The 17,813-nt window shown below is 56.4% G+C and overlaps 3 protein-coding genes across 3 annotated transcripts in view; all 3 read right to left on the bottom strand.

The window, feature by feature from the left end:
- Nucleotides 1-1,669, bottom strand: part of LSP1 (lymphocyte specific protein 1) — a 40,940-nt gene extending 39,271 nt beyond the window's left edge. Inside the window, exon 1 of the mRNA XM_084287731.1 lies at nucleotides 660-1,669. Coding sequence (XP_084143857.1) covers nucleotides 660-739 — 80 coding nt within the window. The 5' untranslated portion in view covers nucleotides 740-1,669. The remainder of the gene's footprint in view (nucleotides 1-659) is intronic.
- Nucleotides 1,670-1,806: 137 nt separating this feature from the next.
- TNNI2 (troponin I2, fast skeletal type) lies at nucleotides 1,807-3,656 on the bottom strand. The gene is made up of 5 exons (XM_084287733.1): nucleotides 3,483-3,656; nucleotides 3,042-3,170; nucleotides 2,743-2,832; nucleotides 2,432-2,608; nucleotides 1,807-2,104 (listed from the first exon to the last, which is right to left on the bottom strand). The coding sequence occupies exons 1-5, from the start codon at nucleotides 3,639-3,641 to the stop codon at nucleotides 2,006-2,008; spliced, it is 654 nt and encodes a 217-aa protein (XP_084143859.1). The 5' UTR covers nucleotides 3,642-3,656; the 3' UTR covers nucleotides 1,807-2,005.
- Nucleotides 3,657-14,854: 11,198 nt separating this feature from the next.
- SYT8 (synaptotagmin 8) lies at nucleotides 14,855-17,388 on the bottom strand (the record flags this gene model as incomplete). Its single annotated transcript, XM_084287129.1, has 8 exons — nucleotides 14,855-15,088; nucleotides 15,174-15,307; nucleotides 15,420-15,537; nucleotides 15,677-15,844; nucleotides 15,977-16,144; nucleotides 16,337-16,432; nucleotides 16,755-16,912; nucleotides 17,277-17,388. The coding sequence occupies 8 exons, from the start codon at nucleotides 17,386-17,388 to the stop codon at nucleotides 14,855-14,857; spliced, it is 1,188 nt and encodes a 395-aa protein (XP_084143255.1).
- Nucleotides 17,389-17,813: the final 425 nt, after the last annotated feature.

The following is a 17,813-nucleotide window of genomic DNA, read 5'->3' as shown; positions in this document are numbered from 1 at the left end:
GCCTGAAAAATGTCCAGGTTAATTCAGTTTAGAGGCGTAGCGGACACAAAAAGAAATCAGACCGCCAAGGCAGCACCACCTCCCAGCCCCATCCCACAGCCACGTTAGCTGCTGGTGTCACAAATCCTGAGCATGGTCCTACAAGCCATGGCAAAGGCAGCAGGTGAGAGCAAAAGGGGTCTGAGCATCCCTCATGCAAGGGGGATCCCTCTTGCGAGGGGTCTGGGCATCCCTCCTGCCTCCCATCTCCTTCCCACCAAAGTCACCCACCCATGCGCACTGAGAGAGGACACATCCTGCAGCAGGGTCTGCCCCAATTTGCCTTAAAGACGGGGCTGATTTCAACTGTGGGGCACCATGGCAGGCCCCAGTCTTGGAGCCAGACCCCTCGCTGAGCTTGCATGGGAGTACAGGTTCCCCGCTGAACCAACCCCCCCAGCAGCTTTGAAGTTCAAAGGAGATGGGTCCTTTAGGAAATCGAAGTCTATCCATAGCTGAAGGGCTTCACCAAAACCCTGCCAGGGCATCTGATCACCTTCATGTCCCATGGATCATTCTCATACTGGCCCCACGACATTCCTTCTCCCCAACACCTCCCCTCCGAGCTCCTCATCCTCCCAGATTCATTTCCGCTGGGCTCCCCAGTCCCCAGGCTTCACCTCTCGCTCTCCTGGTGGGATTCATCTCCCACTTGGTCCTCTCCTCCTGCACCCTGGTGGCACTCCTCCGAGTCCGACATCTCCCTCCTGTCCGGCACAGTGCCCTGGGGACGGCTCAGGGCTGGGGGGACGGCGTGCAAGGGTGCTGCTGCCGCCGCTTCGCTCTTCCTGCGCTGGGCAGAAGTGAGCTGTGCCGGAAACTTTGTGGGTTTAGGGGGGATGGGAGAAGGCAAATTTATTTTTTTTTTAAAAAAAGGTTCAGATTATTTTAAGGTTTCGCCTCTGTCGGCAGCCTCGAAAGAGGGAAGCGCTAAGAAAAACTAAAGGGGAAGGGAGGAGCATGGACATCCCCCCCAGCAGGGAGAAGGGCAACCCACCGCTACCCAGGGCCACCCCTGGTGCTGGCACGGCTCATATGGGGACATCCTGCAGCCCTGAACCGCAGCACCCTGTGGTGCGTGGGGCACCATCACCATGGCACGGAGGTAATCTGGATTTCACACCTCTCACAGCACTAGCCTGCTCCTCTCCGGGTTCTGAACATCCCCTGCAGCCCTGGGGGTGGCTGCTTTGCACCACCAACGCAGGCTGCATGCCCCCCGTGCCTGGGCTGAGAGCTCCTGTCCCCCAGCCATCACCCCATATGGAGAGGAGCCACAGCAGAGCACCATGGGCATGAACACCAGTGCAAGGAGTGACCAGAACCAACAAGAGGCTACCAAGAAGCGCCCAGCATGGGGCCATCACCTCCTGGCCCCCACTCAGCCCCCGCTGGGGAACAAGCAGAAGCAGGAGGAGGTAGAGCAGGCGATGGCATCATGCCGTGGCCTCTCCCACTTCCTTCCTCTGGCAGATGGTTCCTCACCACCCCAAAACCCCCAGCCCTCTCCTCTGCCTGCCCAAGCAGTGCCCAGGCATGGCAGCTCCTGCGATGGGGTCAGACGACAGATCTTAGGAGAGAGGAAATGTCCCTTCCAACCCCGTCACCACGAGATGGAGACCACGAGGAGGGCAGCAGGGGAGCATCCCGTGCTGCTGCCCACTGAGCACACCAGGCCAAGGCAGCCTCCTGCTGGAGATGAGCATCCCCAGGGTGGCCCCACAGCACGGGGCCTCCCCGTCCCTAGCACGGCAGGCGACATCCCCCTCTCCCACCAAAGCTTTATTTACACCGCTGCTTCCAGACTGCAGCTCTGCACAAAACCAGGGAAACAGCACCCGGCCGGTGGGCTCGATGCGTGGCGAGGACTTGTTGGGGCCGGGGGTAGGGGAAGGTGGCCATGGCCACAGCCATGTCAGGAGGGGATGGAGGAGGGTGGGAAAGGCAGGCGTGGAAACAGCAGTGCTTAGGACTCGCCGGCCTCGAACATCTTCTTCCTGCCCTCCATGCCAGACTTCTCCTCGATGTTCTTCCTCCAGTCGCCCACATCGCGGAGGTCCTTCTCCTGCAGGAGGGATGGGCACGTGGTGGGATGGCTCCACAGGGTGAAATACCCCCCGAGCACAGCCCCTTCACCCTTCTGGCCATGGAAACCTCACCACAGGTTCTCTAATATTTCATCTCCCCTGGACAACCCCATGTCAGCTAGAGGAGCCCAATTCCACCCCTCCTGTACGTCTTTTGGGGCCGCATGCCACATTTTTGACACTGGGAGCTAGGAGAGGAATTATGGAGCAGGAAGGACCCTCACCCCCCACCTTGTCTATCAGGCAGGGAGGCATCAGCTCCCAAAATCAGGGGCTGATGCCCATGTGGGAGAGGGAATGGGTACCTTCTCTGTGTCCTCCTTCTTGACTTGCTTGAGGTTGGCCCGCAGGTCCATGCAGACCTTGTGCTTGGACCCCAGCAGGGCGCGCAGCATGGCATCTGCTGACATGCGCACCCGGCGCAGGGGTGGCCTCTTGAACTTGCCCCTCAGGTCGAACAGCTTCTGGCTCAAGTCCTCCAGCTGCGGGGAGGAGAAGAAGGGGCAGAGACAGCCCAGCGTGAGCTTCATGCACCAGCAAGAGGCATGGGGAGGGAGGAAGGATGAGCCAGAGGCTCTGCTGAGGCAGCTGCGGGATGGCCCCAGGGGATGCTCACCTCCTTGGTAGTCTTCTGTAGCTTCACCTCTGTGTCGTACCTTTCCTCATCCACTGACTCGATCTTGGCATGCAGCTTTTTGCACAGATCCTGGGAGGAAAAACGGAGAGGGATGTTGAGTACTAGGACATGCAGGTGGTTCCTCTCGCCAGACCTCTTCCTTCTCCTGTGTCTCTGAAAGACCCCTCTGTCTCCAAAAAGCCCGAAGGCTGGAGGAGGACCAGGCCACCATTCAAGACCATCTGATCCCAGATGGTGAAGGGTGGCCTGCAGGGTGTAAGGGTGAAAGAGGTGTTTACCTGGAGTTCCTGCATGGATCCTGGGAGGGACAGAGGAGGGCAATGCTCTGCCAGGTAGTTTTGCTTTTCCACTTCCTTAGCAGCTGCTTCTTTTTCTATTTCAGTGGCAGCAAGCTGGAGCATAGCACTCTGCAAAGCAACAGGAGGATGGTCAGCGTGGAGTAGGGGCAAAAGAAAGCTCCCCATGGCCAAACTACCCACATCCCACACAGGGGGGATTCAGGGGAACTGCTGAGAAGCTCTGGGGGATGCTGGCTCCAGCCTCCCCCAGCACCAGAGTCCCGCTGTGCAGAAGGCTCCCTGGTAAGGGGCAGAAAAGCACACAGGGAACCTCACATTGTGCATCGCGGCCTTTCCCAGGCAGGAGAGTGCCTAGGGGAGCTGCTCGGGGTAGGAGATGGTACAGTAGGGACACAGCTCACCCAGCCCAATGTCACCTACCTTCAGGTGCTGCCGCCGGGCAGTGGCTGCCCTCCTCTTTTTCTGTAGGAAGGAAAAATGATAGAAAAGAAGGTTACGGTGTGTACATTTCCCCATGCGTTTCCTTTCCCCATACAACCCCGCAGCTTGATCCACATTTGGTCCCCAAACCAGCTTCATCCTCCCTGAGACGCCAGGTAAGAAATGCAATGCACTCAGCTGCGTGAAACCCTCACAATTTGGCGAGCCTGGGAGAGCTCTCCTGCCTCTTGTACCCACAGTGCACTAGATCAGCATCAGCAGGTCTCCTGTTCAGAGGAGAAACCACAGCCTTGGTCTACCACGGCACTGCAGCTGTGTCCTCAGCCCTTCAGCCAGAGGAGAGTGAGCCTGAGTATGGCTGGGGCAGGGGAAATGCACCCTGCATCTGACGTGCAGATGTGGGCGAGTAGAAAGCAGCGTTTGGGTGTTGGTCTGCTACGTACAGGAGGAAGTGGATAAGGATCTGCGGAGTGAACTGCAACCAAATCTGGCAGGTTTTGCATGTACAGATGGTGCTAAGGCCCTCCTGACAGAAGCCAAGGGCTCTGCAGATAAAAGGCATCCAGCGCAGAGATGCAATGCATCACTGACCAGCGGGATCTTGCTTGTAAGGTTCTGGGCATGGGCACAGGAGATCAGAGTCCTTGAGGACTCCAAGCACAGGGCTTATATTCCATCTGAGAAGTGCTGCCTTAGCAAAGAGTGCCCTCCTGGCCTTCCCATTGGGCTTAGTGGGCAGTCAGAGCACCTGCTGGACATCAGCACTGTGATACAGGGTTTGTGCACTGCCCTGAAATCCTCTTCTCTATGTGAGAACAAGCTCTGCCTCATGCTGTGTTGGGTGTGTGGGGAGATGGAGGATGGAGCAGCTTGCTCAAAGGAGCTACGGAGCCACGCTGGCTGACCCTGCACCTGGTCCTCATTGCCATGGCTCCTGCAGCGACCTGAGGGGAGTTTGGGGTCTAGTGCTGACTTGGAGGCAGTCTGGTGCAGGAACCCCTCCTTCTGCCATGGCAAAACCCTTGCCCTGCATTTCCACAGCCATCCCTGGACTTCAAGGCCATCCCTGCCCCAGTGTCCCCTCAGCACCCTCCTGCTGGCGGAGGAGGTGCAGCCACCTTCCTGACGGAGGAGCTGCGAGGCGAGGGCTGCAGGGCTGAGCACGGCTGAAGGCAAAGCCCCAGCAAGACACACTTACCTCTTCACTGGTCAGGTAGGGCAGGCAGACAAGGACGGGGAGGAAGAAAAAGGGGAGAAAAGGCAGTTAGCATCCCAGTCAGAAACAAGCAGATGCATCTTAACAAGTGTAAAAAGCCGGCAGCTGGATGGAAGTGTTTAAAGGCCAGCGACATAGCGGAGAGAGAAAATGGGAACTTACTCAGACATCTTGCTTTAGATGGTTGTGAGCCTGCAACGAAAACCAAAAAAATAATTTACAATTATTCATGCTGGTGTTGGTTTTCTTGCGTTGAGAAACAAAGCAAGATTACCCGAGACAAAGAAAGAAAAAGAGGAAGGGGTTTGTCCCAACTTCTCCAAATTCCCGTCTCAAGGGGAACTAGGCTGAGGTTTGTAGACGAGAGGCAAGCACGTGCCAGCTCATGGCTACATTTGCACTGGGACAAGCGGTGCCAGGCCAGAAAAAGGGATTGTGACAGTGAGCCCTGCAGGGGTGATTCTTCCTTGGCCCCCAAGATGCCACTTTATGCAATGAAGGAAGAGGGGGGAAGACATGTCTGCCACTTGACTCTGTCATACAGCTCTTATCACATAGGGCTGTAGAAAACTAAATGGCTATTTCGAGCTTTAACCTCCCTGTCTACTAATGGGGAAAACAGCACTGCCACGCTTCATGGAGGAGACATACCCCAAAGACCACGATGGCTTTTGGCACTGGGAATGGAGCCAGGCAGCAGCCACAGGTGACAAGGACATTGGAGGATGCTGCTGCCAGCACATGTCTGCATCAGGTAATGGAACATGCACAGATAATGGGACACAGGGCTGAGAGCTCTTGCTGAGCTGGTGAAGGTATGAACAGCTTCATCAGAGGATTTTTTGCATTTGCTGGAAGTGGAGATTTTACAGGCACAACACAGCATCTTCGGGAAGAGAGGGAAAAGTACCAGAGGGAACATCATGCTGCAATTTTTCCCCCGTAAATGTAATTGCGTTTTTCTATCAGAGCAATATTTCCTGCTTGTGTCTGCTGATGGAAGGACGCAGGAACATTGGCCAAGCCCAAAGGAAGCTGCTCCCTTGCAGAGGAGACAATCCCCCAAAACACTGCAACCTGCAGGCCTGGGAGGTGAAGTGTTAACGGGGTCGGTGCCCGAGGGAGGAGGTACGGGCTGCAGGGCCAAGCTCCCCCAGGAAACTTTATCCTGGAAAATGTGCGGGCCCATCACATTACTGGGAAGGGGCGGAGGGGGGGGAGAAAAGTGCTTCTAAAAATGGCCGGGGAGCTGCACAAGGAGCTGCAGCTGTCTCCTCAGACGGCAGCCTGGCCCCGGTGCCAGGCCCCGTGACTCGGGGAGGTCGGGGCGACGCAGGGCGACAGCCACCACCGCAGGTGGACAAGGAGCAGGAGCTATTTTTGCCAGCGTCCCTGCACCCCGCGCTGCGAGCACCAAGGACGGGAGGAGGCAACGCCAGGCTGGGCTGAAAATCATCCCCATGGTGCTGCCAGTCTGGATGATGGTCCTTGTTTTGGGGGTCTCCCAGTGGCGAGGGTGATTTGGGGGGAGAAAAGGGCTGCACGGAGCGGAGGGGTGTGAGTGGGGATTGTTGCAGGGTGCCGCAGCTGAGGATGCTTTTTCCTGTGGTCCCAGAGAAGTCAGCATTAGGGGGCTTAAGGCAGAGAGCAAAACCAAGTGAGGATGAAAGCAAAAAGAAAAGGCAGCTGGGAAAGACAGAGGGAGGCTCCCCGATGCCAGACCCTCTCCAACAGGCAGAGGACGGAGGTGGCTTTGTCAGCACCCCTAATTCCCCCAGCAGGTCACCCCACCCAGCCTTCACCTCCCCAAAACTCATGTGAGCGAACCTGCTTCCCCGTCACCCCCTGCAGAGCAAGCCAGTCAGTAAGAGACATGCAAAGCAGCTCACCCAAATCCACAGGAGAAAGAGAGAGCCCCGCTGGCCGGCCAGGACTGACTGGCGAGCCGAAGCAGCTGGCTGAGTAAGGAGGTATAAAAGGGCTTCTCGGGTGGCTCAGCAGAAAATCCACCTTCTCTTTAAGGGCATGGAGACCTTCTCAGACCAATGATGTGCAAGAGTCCCCGGTGCACCTCCCTTGGCTGGGGCAGGCGAGGCAGCCCCGCGGGAGAGAAGCAGCTCTGCCTGCCCTTGGGGAACGCTGCTGGAAGGAGGCTGCGGATCCTGCATCGCCCCCCCAAAAACCAACCACCAGCAGCATGTGGAAGAGCCATCCCTGAGGGAGCCATCCAGCACTGGCATCTTCTTTTAGCCTCAGTTACCACACAGGGAAACATTCGCAGCTCCTCCTCGTGTGAAATATTTCATCACAACTATACATTTATTTAAAAACCAAACCCAAAGCCTGCTGCTGGCTCCCTGCAGCACATGGGGAGCAGTCTCGCGCTACCAGCAAGAAAGGTAACCCCAAGGCTGCTGAGGGGTGCCTCACACCCACATCCCCACAGCCCAAGCAAGAGGCAGATGGAAATGGCTCTGGAAATATTCACCAGCCCCATCCAGAGCACATGCAGCGGGTGTGTGTGTGTGTGTATGTGTGTGCAGGGGATCCCATGGAGACAAGAGTCCAAACAGCTCCTGCCCTCCTCCCACAGACCAGGCGCTCCCTCCGCTGTCAGCCAAGGGATTTTGAGCAGATTCAGACACGGTCAGGACTAATTTTCCTCTCAGACATCACACAAATAGCAGCAAATCCGCTGCTGCAGCCTGCCTGTAGCATCACACGAGCAGCACTGCAGGTGCTGCCAAAGAAGCCCCAGATGGGGCTGGGGTCTTGCTTTGGGGTCCTGTGTGGGTGAGGCTGGGTTTGCTCAGGATTAGTCTCTCAAACATTGAGAGCTAGATGGCTTGGGTAGTGAAATCACCACAACCCTGCCACAGCAGGAGTGTCAGTGTCACTTGGTGCTGGCCTCTAGCTGGGAAATACCCACTAGCCTTCCTGGGGTATCTGCTCGGCCCAGCTAAAGCCGGCTTCTCAGAAAAATAAAGAACAGAGAGTGCAGTGAGTGCATTTGGGAACAGACAGCAGCCACCCCAAGCAGTCAGCAGCAGAGGTCACCCAGCAAGGCACAGCTTAGCCACTTCACTTTTCCTTCATACTCACCCCAGGAGAGCCACGCGTGACCCTAAAGTTAAACCAACTTTTTATTATTCTTTCCAAAGTGTCTGCAGCCATTTTCTTCAGCCCCCCACAGAACTACACCCATCCTGGCCCCTGCTGGCCTGCCAGACAGCAGCTCTTGGATGAGAGATTGAAGCCAGAGGGTGATGGGTTCAAGAAGTCCCCATGCCCAAGGAGCTGGGTTTTCTCCACCCTGGGTTTTTTCAGCACCCTGGTAGCATCAAGTGGGCAGGGGCCATGCGGTGACTTGTCCAGCACGACACCAGGAGACCTTAGGCCTTGTTTCCAAGGATGATATTATCAGGGGGAAAAATAAAAAAAATAAAAAAAAAATAAAAAAAAAAAAAATAAAAAAAAAATAGCAGCCCAACAGCAGTAGTGTGCATGGTAAAAACTCCGCAGGGTGACTGAGGAACGAGGTGGCTGACTGCCTTTTCCCCACATCACATCAGACCAATGCACGTAGCTCCCACCCTTGCCCAGGACATCCCCTCTCCCTCTGGCATGTCCCCAGGAGCTCCCCAAGCTTTATGTCTGCCAACACCAGCCTCTAGGAGCTTCTGCAAAGCAAAGCCATCACCTTTGCATCCCGTGCCAGCACTGTCCTACACACCCCACAGCTACGGTTTTCTCCTTCCCCATGACATGGGGTTCATTTTATTTTCCTTTTGGCTCTTCTCCTGTGGGGCTGCTGGCAAACAGCACAGCCACCAGGTCCCATTTAGCTCCACGCCATCTTCCTCGACAGGGAGTGCTTCAGGCACGCCAAGCTGGCAGTGCCAGGCTGCAGGGACATCTCCAAAGCCACCAGCAGGTCCTGATGGCACTCCTGGATGTTCAGTGGGTACCGTGCCCTCACAAACCCGTAGGCTGCCAGCAGTCCCATGCTGTGCTTGACCATCAGGTACTGGATGACACAAGTAGGACCTAAAGAGTAACCATCCCTGCAGTGGATGAGGACACGCTTCCCTTTCTCCACTGAGGCTTTGATGCACTCGTTGATGTCCAAGAAGCAAGGCTGCCCTATTTCGTGATGACCCCCGTGCAGGGAAGCCCTGATGTCAACCCTGAGCCGTGGCCAGCTGTGCCTGAAGCCTGCCTGGCCGCAGGTGCAGGGGATGATGCTCAGGCTGCGGTCCCTGGGCAGGGAGCTCACATCGATGATGCTGTCGATGCCATTCGTGCACAGCACCCGCCCGCTGTAGGCAGCGTTGAGGTTCCCCAGGTAGATGCAGTCGGTTATCTGGGCAATGATGGGTCCTGCGAAGGGGAAACGTGCAGGCTCCTCTGGGCTGGGGCCAGGGTGCTCTTCGAGATGCGGGTTCTTCTTCTTCCAGCTCCCTCTGTGAGGTTTCTTGGGGCCAGCGCAGGGCAGAGGGATGGAGCCAGGCCCGGAGCCCTGTGACAGCGGTGAGAAGAGGGGGAAGCGGCTGGCAAGCTTGGCCTCGGGAGGGGAGGGTGATGGATGAGGCAGGAGAGAAGGAGGGGAGGGACTGGGTCTGAGGGCACAAGGAAGGGATGCCAGCACCAGGGAGCCCACACTGCGGGCTGGTCCTCTGCTGTCAGCCTCCTCCACCTGCAAGACAGGGAAGGACCGGTGAGAGCGCAGAAACACAACTCAGCTGCTTGGGCAAGGAGACGTGAGCAGGCATTGGGACCCCAACCCACCCACAGACAATAGAGCCCCAAGGGCCTTGCACATCCCCAGTACCTGAACACCCAGCCCATTGCCCTGCACAGAGGTACGGGCGTGCAGCAGGTGCCCACCTGGACCCCCAGACCGCTCCGCCAGCCGTGGTGTGCCGTGCTGTTGGGGCCATCCCTTCCTGCTGACGATGACCAGCAGGGTGACCAGGGCATCCTGCCAGGCTGCGGGGCTGCAGACACCACCTCCCCGGGCTTCTCTCCTCGTGCCTCACTGCTACTCCTCATCAGGTTTGGGCAAGAGCCTGGAGGGACAGAACAAGTCAACACAAGGGCTTTCATGAGCAGCAGCAGCATCTGCCCTCTGAACCTGCCTCCAGCGATGGAGAGGACACATCGAGAGCCAAGGTGAGGGGCCTGAGTTCAGGGCTCACTCCTTGCTGGAGCTTTTCCCACTGCCATCATGTGCACTTCGGCAGAAGGTGCCTTAGCCCCTGCCCTTGGGAAAGCCACCAGCTAACCCCTCGGACCAGCACTGATGTACCCAGGAGGTGATCCATTTGGCATTCCCACCGAGCCTGCCCCAGGGTAGAATTACTGCAGCGACCTGACACCTGGGCACGGTGTCCCTGTGTCTGCACGACCTCAGTGCCTGCTAGAGATCAGAGCAGGAGCCAGGACGTGTCTGGAGACCAGACTGAGACCTCCGTGTGATTAAATGAGTAAGGTTTCAGCATGCCTCCACACCCGAAATGGCTTTCAGGCTCTCCATGCCAAAATGAGGCTGCAGCAAGAATACTTTGTTAGAGTAAGAATAATAACATAATGTGAAGTGGCAATTGAGATCAAAAACAAAGGCGATAAAGTGCAAAGCACTTCCCTCCCCAAGGTTAGCAACTGCCCTGCAAACCAGTGGCCACATCAGTTATGATCCTTTAGAAATTATCCACTTCAACCCCACCGTTGTTTTTTACACGTGGTTTTGTTATTGTTTGGTGTTTTTTATTTTTTCCCCAAGTACCACGTGAGCCAAGAAAACAAATTTTTAGAAAAAAAAAGCAGTGAAGCCCCTCGGCAGCCTCACCCACCTGTGCAGCACCGCGGGAGAGCCACGGGAGAAGACAGCCGCCAGGAGATGGGCCTCTGCAAGGTCCTCTGGAGGTGCTCCATGATTCGGCCTGGGGAGGGAAGGGATGAGCACAGACTGCTGAAAAACTCCGCACCCAGCTGAGAAGCCGCTGGAGGCAGGCATCCACTCACCCGTGACACCCTTCTTCTTCGGGGGGCACTTTCTGCCCTCCAGCACGACAGCCACAAGGTCCTTGTGCTGCTTCTCCGGTGGCTCCATGCTGCCAAGCCTGAAATATGGAGAAGCAGGAGGTTTGGGTTTCTTTCTGCCTACAAAGCTGAGATAGAAGGAGCTGTGGGGAAGCAGGGTGATCTCTGCACCCCCATTATCAGCCCTGGGGTGTTCAGGACGGAGGCATCCCGTGGTGGAGGTGCTCCTGGGGACACCTCCATGGCATGAGTGATCCAGGAGCAACATGAGCCCAGGCTGGGGCAGGAACAGCCCCAGATACCAGAGCCCCAGCAGCAGGCAGTCACAGTGGGAAAAAGAGTGGGAGTAGAGATAGGAAAAGGGGCAAGGGATAGGAGATTTTAAAAACCTTCATTATCTGCAATTTAAAGGCAAGTATTTCTTTAAGTGGGATGAGAAGGTGACGGCTTCCAGAAGCCAGCAGAACAGAGATTGTTCAGCACCTCCAAAGAGGTCAGTTTTATCAACGCAAATATTTGATGTCCCAGCACTCAGTCTTTTAATTCCCTTGAATGTACAACCCTAGAGAAACCTCTGCACGTGGGTCAAGCTAGCTGCCCCCAGAATCTGGGCGTAAAACCTTTACAGCTCACAGATCCGTGCACCCCTTTCTTCAGATACCTGCGTGCCTCGAGGCACAAACTACGAGCCACAGGGTGCTGGCAGCACAGCACCCAGCTATCGGAAGCACACGGAGGGGAAGGGGATGGGGAAAGGGCAGAGGATGGGAAAAAGTGAAGGGGGTCGGGAAAGAGCTCCCTGCCCCTCCGAGAAACCAACAGCCTCACCCAGGGCAGGCCCGCTCCCCCCGCTCGCAGTCCAGCACAAAGACCCCCCGCTCCTCCCTCCTTCCCGTGCCCCCCGGCTCTTCCCAATCCCCCTTCCCCACAGCAGCAGCCCCACACAGCTCGGGACCCTGCCCCAAAACACCCCCCACACCCAGCCCCAGGGCTTTACCGTGGGCAGGGGCACGATGCCAGCGCCTGTGGGGCCGGGACCCCCGTCTCGCACCCCAGGGAGCAGCAGCAGCGGGGCAGCCTGGGAGATGTAGTTTCGGGAAGCATCCAGCTCTCGGCATTTTTATTTATTTATTTTTTAAGTCAACTTTCTTTCTCTCTGAAACCACATAAAAATATACTGTAAAAGAAAAAAACCTACAGCCTGCATAACACCCTGTAAACCCAGGAGCTCGGGAGTTTTAGAGGAGGAACTCTTTGTGTGGCAAAGTTTCACCATAGGATTGTGAGATAAATATTCATTAACTAGCATTATTATAAAATGGGCACACTTACTCCTTGTGAGAGAAGCTTAGATAGTCTCCAGTGCTCAAAAACTGTGAGACCAGCCAAAAAAAAAAAATTCTGAGGCTGGAGGACAGCCAGCACATAGCCAGGCTGAACGATGACAGCCCATAATCATTTTTGTCTCACGGCAGACGAATGGTGACAAGCATGTATAATGTTCAGCATTCGCCTGGTGCAGCTCTCCAGGCTGGTTTCCTAAAGCACAGGGACCAATAATCATAAAATCACTGAGCGAGGGAATAATTCACTTGGGAGGGACTCCTGGAGGTTGCCTGCTGCAGCCCCAACCCAGGGCAGGGCCACCAGTGGGGTTAGATCCGGAGTGAGGTCCTGCTCAGAGCCAGGGGCAGCATCTCACTGAGGTGTGAACATCCTCAGGGATGGAGATCCCACACCCCTACTGAAGTTTGACCCCTCAGGGTGATTGCCCCCTCATAACTAATTGTATTTCCTTTGTAATTTGGGTCCACAGCCTCCCAGCCTGCCACCCCACAGGCTGAGCCTCCTGGCTTTGGTTCTCTTCCTTCCCCCCCCAAACCCAGCAGCAAGCCCTCTTTGCCCCAGCAGTGCAGGACCAGGCCTTTCTGCCTCGCACCCGTGTTCATTTGTAGGAGACCTCATGAGGAGGCCGAGCTCTGGCTGGGAGCACAGATAACGGGGCCCCATATCCCAGCACGTACCTGCCCTGCCCTCTAGATGCAGACACGGGAATCCAGCACAGACACAAGCTGAGGTTGGTTTCCCTCTCACCCAGCAGCGCTCCCCATTGCGCCTTCCACCAGGGCATCCTCCTCCTGAGGCTCATTTCCACGCTCAGCCCTCCCAGGAACATCGCTTGGGCAGGAGACACGGGGCGGGCAGGGGGACAACGGGCCGTGGGGACGTGTTGGTGGGGATGCAAGGAGAGGGAAAAGCAACACCAGAGCTAGAAAGCAGCCCTGGCAGGGCATTAAAAGCCAGAGCTGGGTGGATACTATCCCCACCCAGGCACCTTTCCCTCTTGAGCAAACACCTCAGCCGGTGGCTCTGTACCTCCCCGAGGCTCACCTGGGGCAGCACGGAGCCTGCCCAGCCGGGTGCTCGCTCCTGGGGTCCCCAGCTGCCCCAAAAATCTCCCCCAGAGCTGCTCCCTTCTGCACAGCCCCTCCCAGCTCGGTTTAAGGCTGAGGGTTTAATTCACCCAGCGTCCTTTTGCAAGCATTTCTCAGGTGACTGATTTCCTCCTCCATTTCCTTAAGGGCAGCCAGATGATGCTGTTTTCCCAGCAGAAGCCCCACTCTCCTTGTCACAGCCATCCCAAAACAACCCTGTCATTTCTCCCCTCACCACGGCCGCAGCGAAGCCCGGTTAACATTTATTAAACAGCAGACACGGCGGCTTTTTATAGTTAAGTTCAGGTCATTAATCTCTATCGAGAGCTTCCATAATCTTCTCCAGCTTCACCGTATTTGTTTAACTCTCTCGTAGTCACTCTGCGGAGCCGGGGATAATTGCAGATTAACCGCTTTTCAATATTAATGGCTCTTCATTAATGCTTGGGGCTCTCCCCCTCCAGAGCCCACGGCTTCCCACAGGCTGCCCGGTGCAAATTATTTTCCTTTTGTCTTTTGAGGCCACATGCAGTGATACAAACCCAAATCTCCACCATGCTGTGGCTGCTTTGATGCAGAAGGCCAGGAGAAGGGAGGTTTTCTCCCAGAACATTTCAGAGCAGGAGCAATCCCCTCGGGTGGGAATGGGAAGGGGTCAGGCAGTATCTGAGCCAATCTGGCTTAACTCTTCTCAGCTGAAGCAAGGAGGCTCTCCCTTATTAGCTCCTTGAAATACTAATTCGGGGAGCTAGGAGGCTCCTGGGCTTTGGAGTTAGCCCAGTGCAGGGAGCTTCCACCTGCAGAGGGCTCAGAGGAGCCGCCCTGTCCCAGGAGAGATCTTTCCTTCCATATCCCACATGTATCTCAAGACCCCACAAGGCAGAACAGGGGGACACAAGCAGACTATGCAAAACCCACCCTGAACTGAGATGAGGGCTGCAGCCCAGCCTTCATCAGCACAGGGTACTCAAAGCATGAAAGCAAGAGGACAAGGTGCATGCTCAGCACCACCCCACCCCAGCAGCACCTCCAGGTTTGGGGTTAAAACCCCATGGACTCGGCTCTGTAGGATCACATGGGGGTGGATGGAGCCAGCACTGCAGACTCATCTGCAGGGTCCTTAGGGATGGTCGCTGGTGAGTCCCACCCCCCGGGACACATCTCAGGGTGCACAGCTCAGCACGGGCCAAAGTCAGGTCAGGAACAGGCTAAGAGTGAAGCTGCATGGACAGCCAGGGGCTGATTTTGCTGTTTCTTTTAGCCTCTTGCCAGGACACAAAGTGTGCTGATCACAGAGTCAGTAAAGAGTTAGTCCTGTGTCTCCAATGCCTTCCTCACCAGCCCATCCTCTTTCTCTCCCCCCAAGCCTCTTTGGGTGGTTCAAGATCTTGGTCTCAGTTAAAAACCCTCAAAAATTAAGTTTAAAACTTTTAAAAATACCCAGGGACTCAGTGTTTTCCAATGAGCCTTTCTGTATTTGTCCCCCCAGCCTGTGAGGGGCTGGGACAAGCCGGACCCCCATCCACACCTTCCCCTCCAGCATCCCCCCGGTGCAGATCTGCCCTGCTCTGGCATTGCCCAGGGCACGAGCTGCACCAGCAGCCAGCTCCTCTCTTCGCCAAGAAGAGCCCTCAACACATTTGGGGCTCTCGCCCCCTCTATCTGGTGGCCAGAGGCAGCTTGAGGTGGGACTTCAGCCCCAGGGCTTTGTCCACCACGTCGGCGGGCTGCAGGCTGTGCCACTGGGCCAGGGGCCGGCGCGGGTTGGCCAGCATGTCGGACCAGTGCCGCAGCTGGTTGCCCGTGGCCCGGCAGCCCAGGAAGAGTTTGCCGATGGGCTCGTTCTTGGTCACTCTGTCGTAGTCCCAGACGGAGATGACAACATCCACGTTCTGGTGGGGACAGGAGAAAGAGCATCAGTCGGATCCGCACCTGCCCAGGGACCTGCTCAGAGCTGGGCACTGCAGGGAAACCCACCTGAATCTGATTGAAAGGCACCTCAAACACAAACACCTCGTTGAAGTAAGGGCTCAAGGTGTTTTTCTTCACACTTGTTGTCTTCTTCTTCCATTTCTTCCTGTTCAGGATGAGATGCACCTTGACAAAAGGATCTGAGGAGAGAGAGGGGACAGTTCCACACCAAGATCTGCAAAGCCCTGAGAGCACTCGGTGCTATCATTAGCACCAGGTAGGGAGCTGTGAGCACGAGCAGCCCCTGCCAACCTGCCAGCCCATGGGAGTCCATCCGTTTCAGCTTCTTGGCTTCCAGGATGAGCACCGTCAGCTTGCCGGTGCTGGGGACGTAGCGCAGTGAGAAGCAGATGTCTCCCAGCCGCTCTTGCTGATGGAGACGTGGGCAATGAGCAGGGGTACCCAGCACAGGAGGTGCTCTTGAGGCGGACAAGACCCAAAGCTTTACCTCCTTAGAGGCTGGCAAGAGGGACAACAACACGTCCCTCTCGGGGGCTTTTCCCACCAACCTCAACTTTGCTGGCCACTGCCAGGTCGCTCCACTGCTCGATGACGTGCTGCAGGTTGACGCTGGCCAGCGGCAGGCGGACCTCGCCGATGGTGTCGTGCTTGGCGAAGCGGTTAAAGTCGTGGATCTGCATCACCAGCGTGGACTCGGACACCTCCGCCTGGGGCAGCTGCAGGGGAGGACCCATGAAGGATGGGGTGACAGACACAATGACAGCAAAGGTATCTCCCTGCCTGGAGAGCAGCACCCATGCACTGCTCCCGATGGGATGAAGGAACCATCAGCAGCCAGGGCATCCTACCTGGAAAGTAAAGCTCTCGTTGAAGACGGGGCTCAGGGTCTTGCGGTAAACCTTGGTCTCATACTTCTTCCTCATGTCAGACGTCAGGTAGACAATAACATAAGGGTCAGACGTGCCCCTGTTGTCCATGGCCTTCAGATCAGCTGCTTGCTTCACGCCGACCTTCAGCTTGAAAGAACGATGCACGAGGTCACCGCACAGTGTAGGATGGGGAGAGGTGAAAAGCAAGCGAGCTCTCAGAGATGTCACCACACCATGTAAGCATGAAAGCCAGCAGGGTAGGGACAGCAGGGATGGATGTCTGGGTCTTGATGGGCCATGGAGGGACCATGCAAGAGCCCAGCCTCACAGCAGCCCCACCTCCTGCGCGTGGAAGTTGTACTCCAGCGAGTACTGCAGCTTTCCTCGCCCCGTCTGCTCCGGGCCCTGCTCCAGGTCCTCCATCTCGGGCTGGACCTGCAGCAGAGAGTAGCACATCCCTCATGGTGGGGTCCCGAATGCTCAGGTGTGTTCCCATGCATGGGTGGGACCCCCAGCTCTGTTCCCAGCCTATGGGGACCAAGCTGAGCTCTCACATCCCCGCTGTCTGTCCAGGCACTATGCACCGTGCAGACCAAGATGCTCTAAAGGTGAGGTTTAAAAGAGCCCCCCTCCAGAAATCCCAGGTTGCACATCTACAACCAGTACCGCCACTCTGGGGACCTGGGGGGAAGATGGGCAGCGCAGGGCAAACCTCCTGCTAGGAGGGTGGTGGGGAAGAGGGCAAAGCAGGACGCACAAGGCTGGCTGTGGTGGAGCTGCTGATGGCATGCAAGGTGACTTTTTCCTTCTTCTTGGGCTTCTTCTTGGCACAGCAGCACCTGATGATGCAGATGAGGAAGAGGAGGAGCAGAATAGCCACTGCCAGTGCCACGGCGATGAGCGCCCATCTGGGTACTGGTGCAACAAGGTGGACAAAAGAGTTAAAAGCAAACAAAAACATGCAGAGTGCATTTATATTCCCCTCCTAGCGTTACAGCATTACAAAGTTGCATTTGGGGGGCTTGACCCTAAAATCCTGAAAAGACCCAAAACTGGGAGGCTGCAGGTAGAGACCGTGCCTGACATGGGTGACAAGGATCTCTCCTGGGGAGGTGTGGGGCTGCTCCGCAGCATCCCTGGCCATGGTGGTCCTCACACCCCTTTGGAAAATAGGATTTGGAAGGGGGGAGAGGAAGGGATGCAACCTGGAACAGAGGCAGGGCCCCTAGGATAACGCTTCCCAAGGGAGCAGGGCGAGAGCTGCCCCAGCTGTACTCACATGGGACGCGGCCAACGAAGCCACTGAGGAAGCCCGGCGGAGCCGTGGTAGCCACGGGGCTACCAGGGAGCGGGGAGGCTGTAGCCCCACTGATCCTCAACGCCTTGGCCATGGAGAAGTGCAGGTGACCTGGGGAGGCAAACAAAATGAACAGGGTGGGGATTTCCTTTCCAGGAGCACATGTGCTGCTGGTGGCGCAGAGATTTAATGAGTAAACACAATTAAAATCCTAAGATAAAGCCCAGAGTAAGCATTTAGGGCTCGGCTGCTTTGGAAATGAGGTGTGAAATGGAGCAGAGCTGTTCCCACAGGCAGGACAGTCTCTGCTCGAGCTGGTTTTTCATTTAATCCTCATCTCCCCTCCGTGACCAGTTCCTTTACTTCATTGCAGCCCTTCCCTGCCCTCTCGCAGGGCTCAGGGCTTGCACCATCGCTCGCAGCAGGGCTGGTGGCCACACGATGGGTGTCAGCAGTGCCAGCAGTGCCACCATGCCAGCTCGGAAACTGCGTCAGCCTGGCTGGTGCACATGGCAACGC

Source organism: Netta rufina (genome assembly GCF_964035555.1).
Source record: "Netta rufina genome assembly, chromosome: 5".
NCBI lineage: Eukaryota > Metazoa > Chordata > Aves > Anseriformes > Anatidae > Netta > Netta rufina.
Note: the sequence above shows the minus strand (reverse complement) of the source record. Positions and strands in the feature narration are given on the sequence as shown.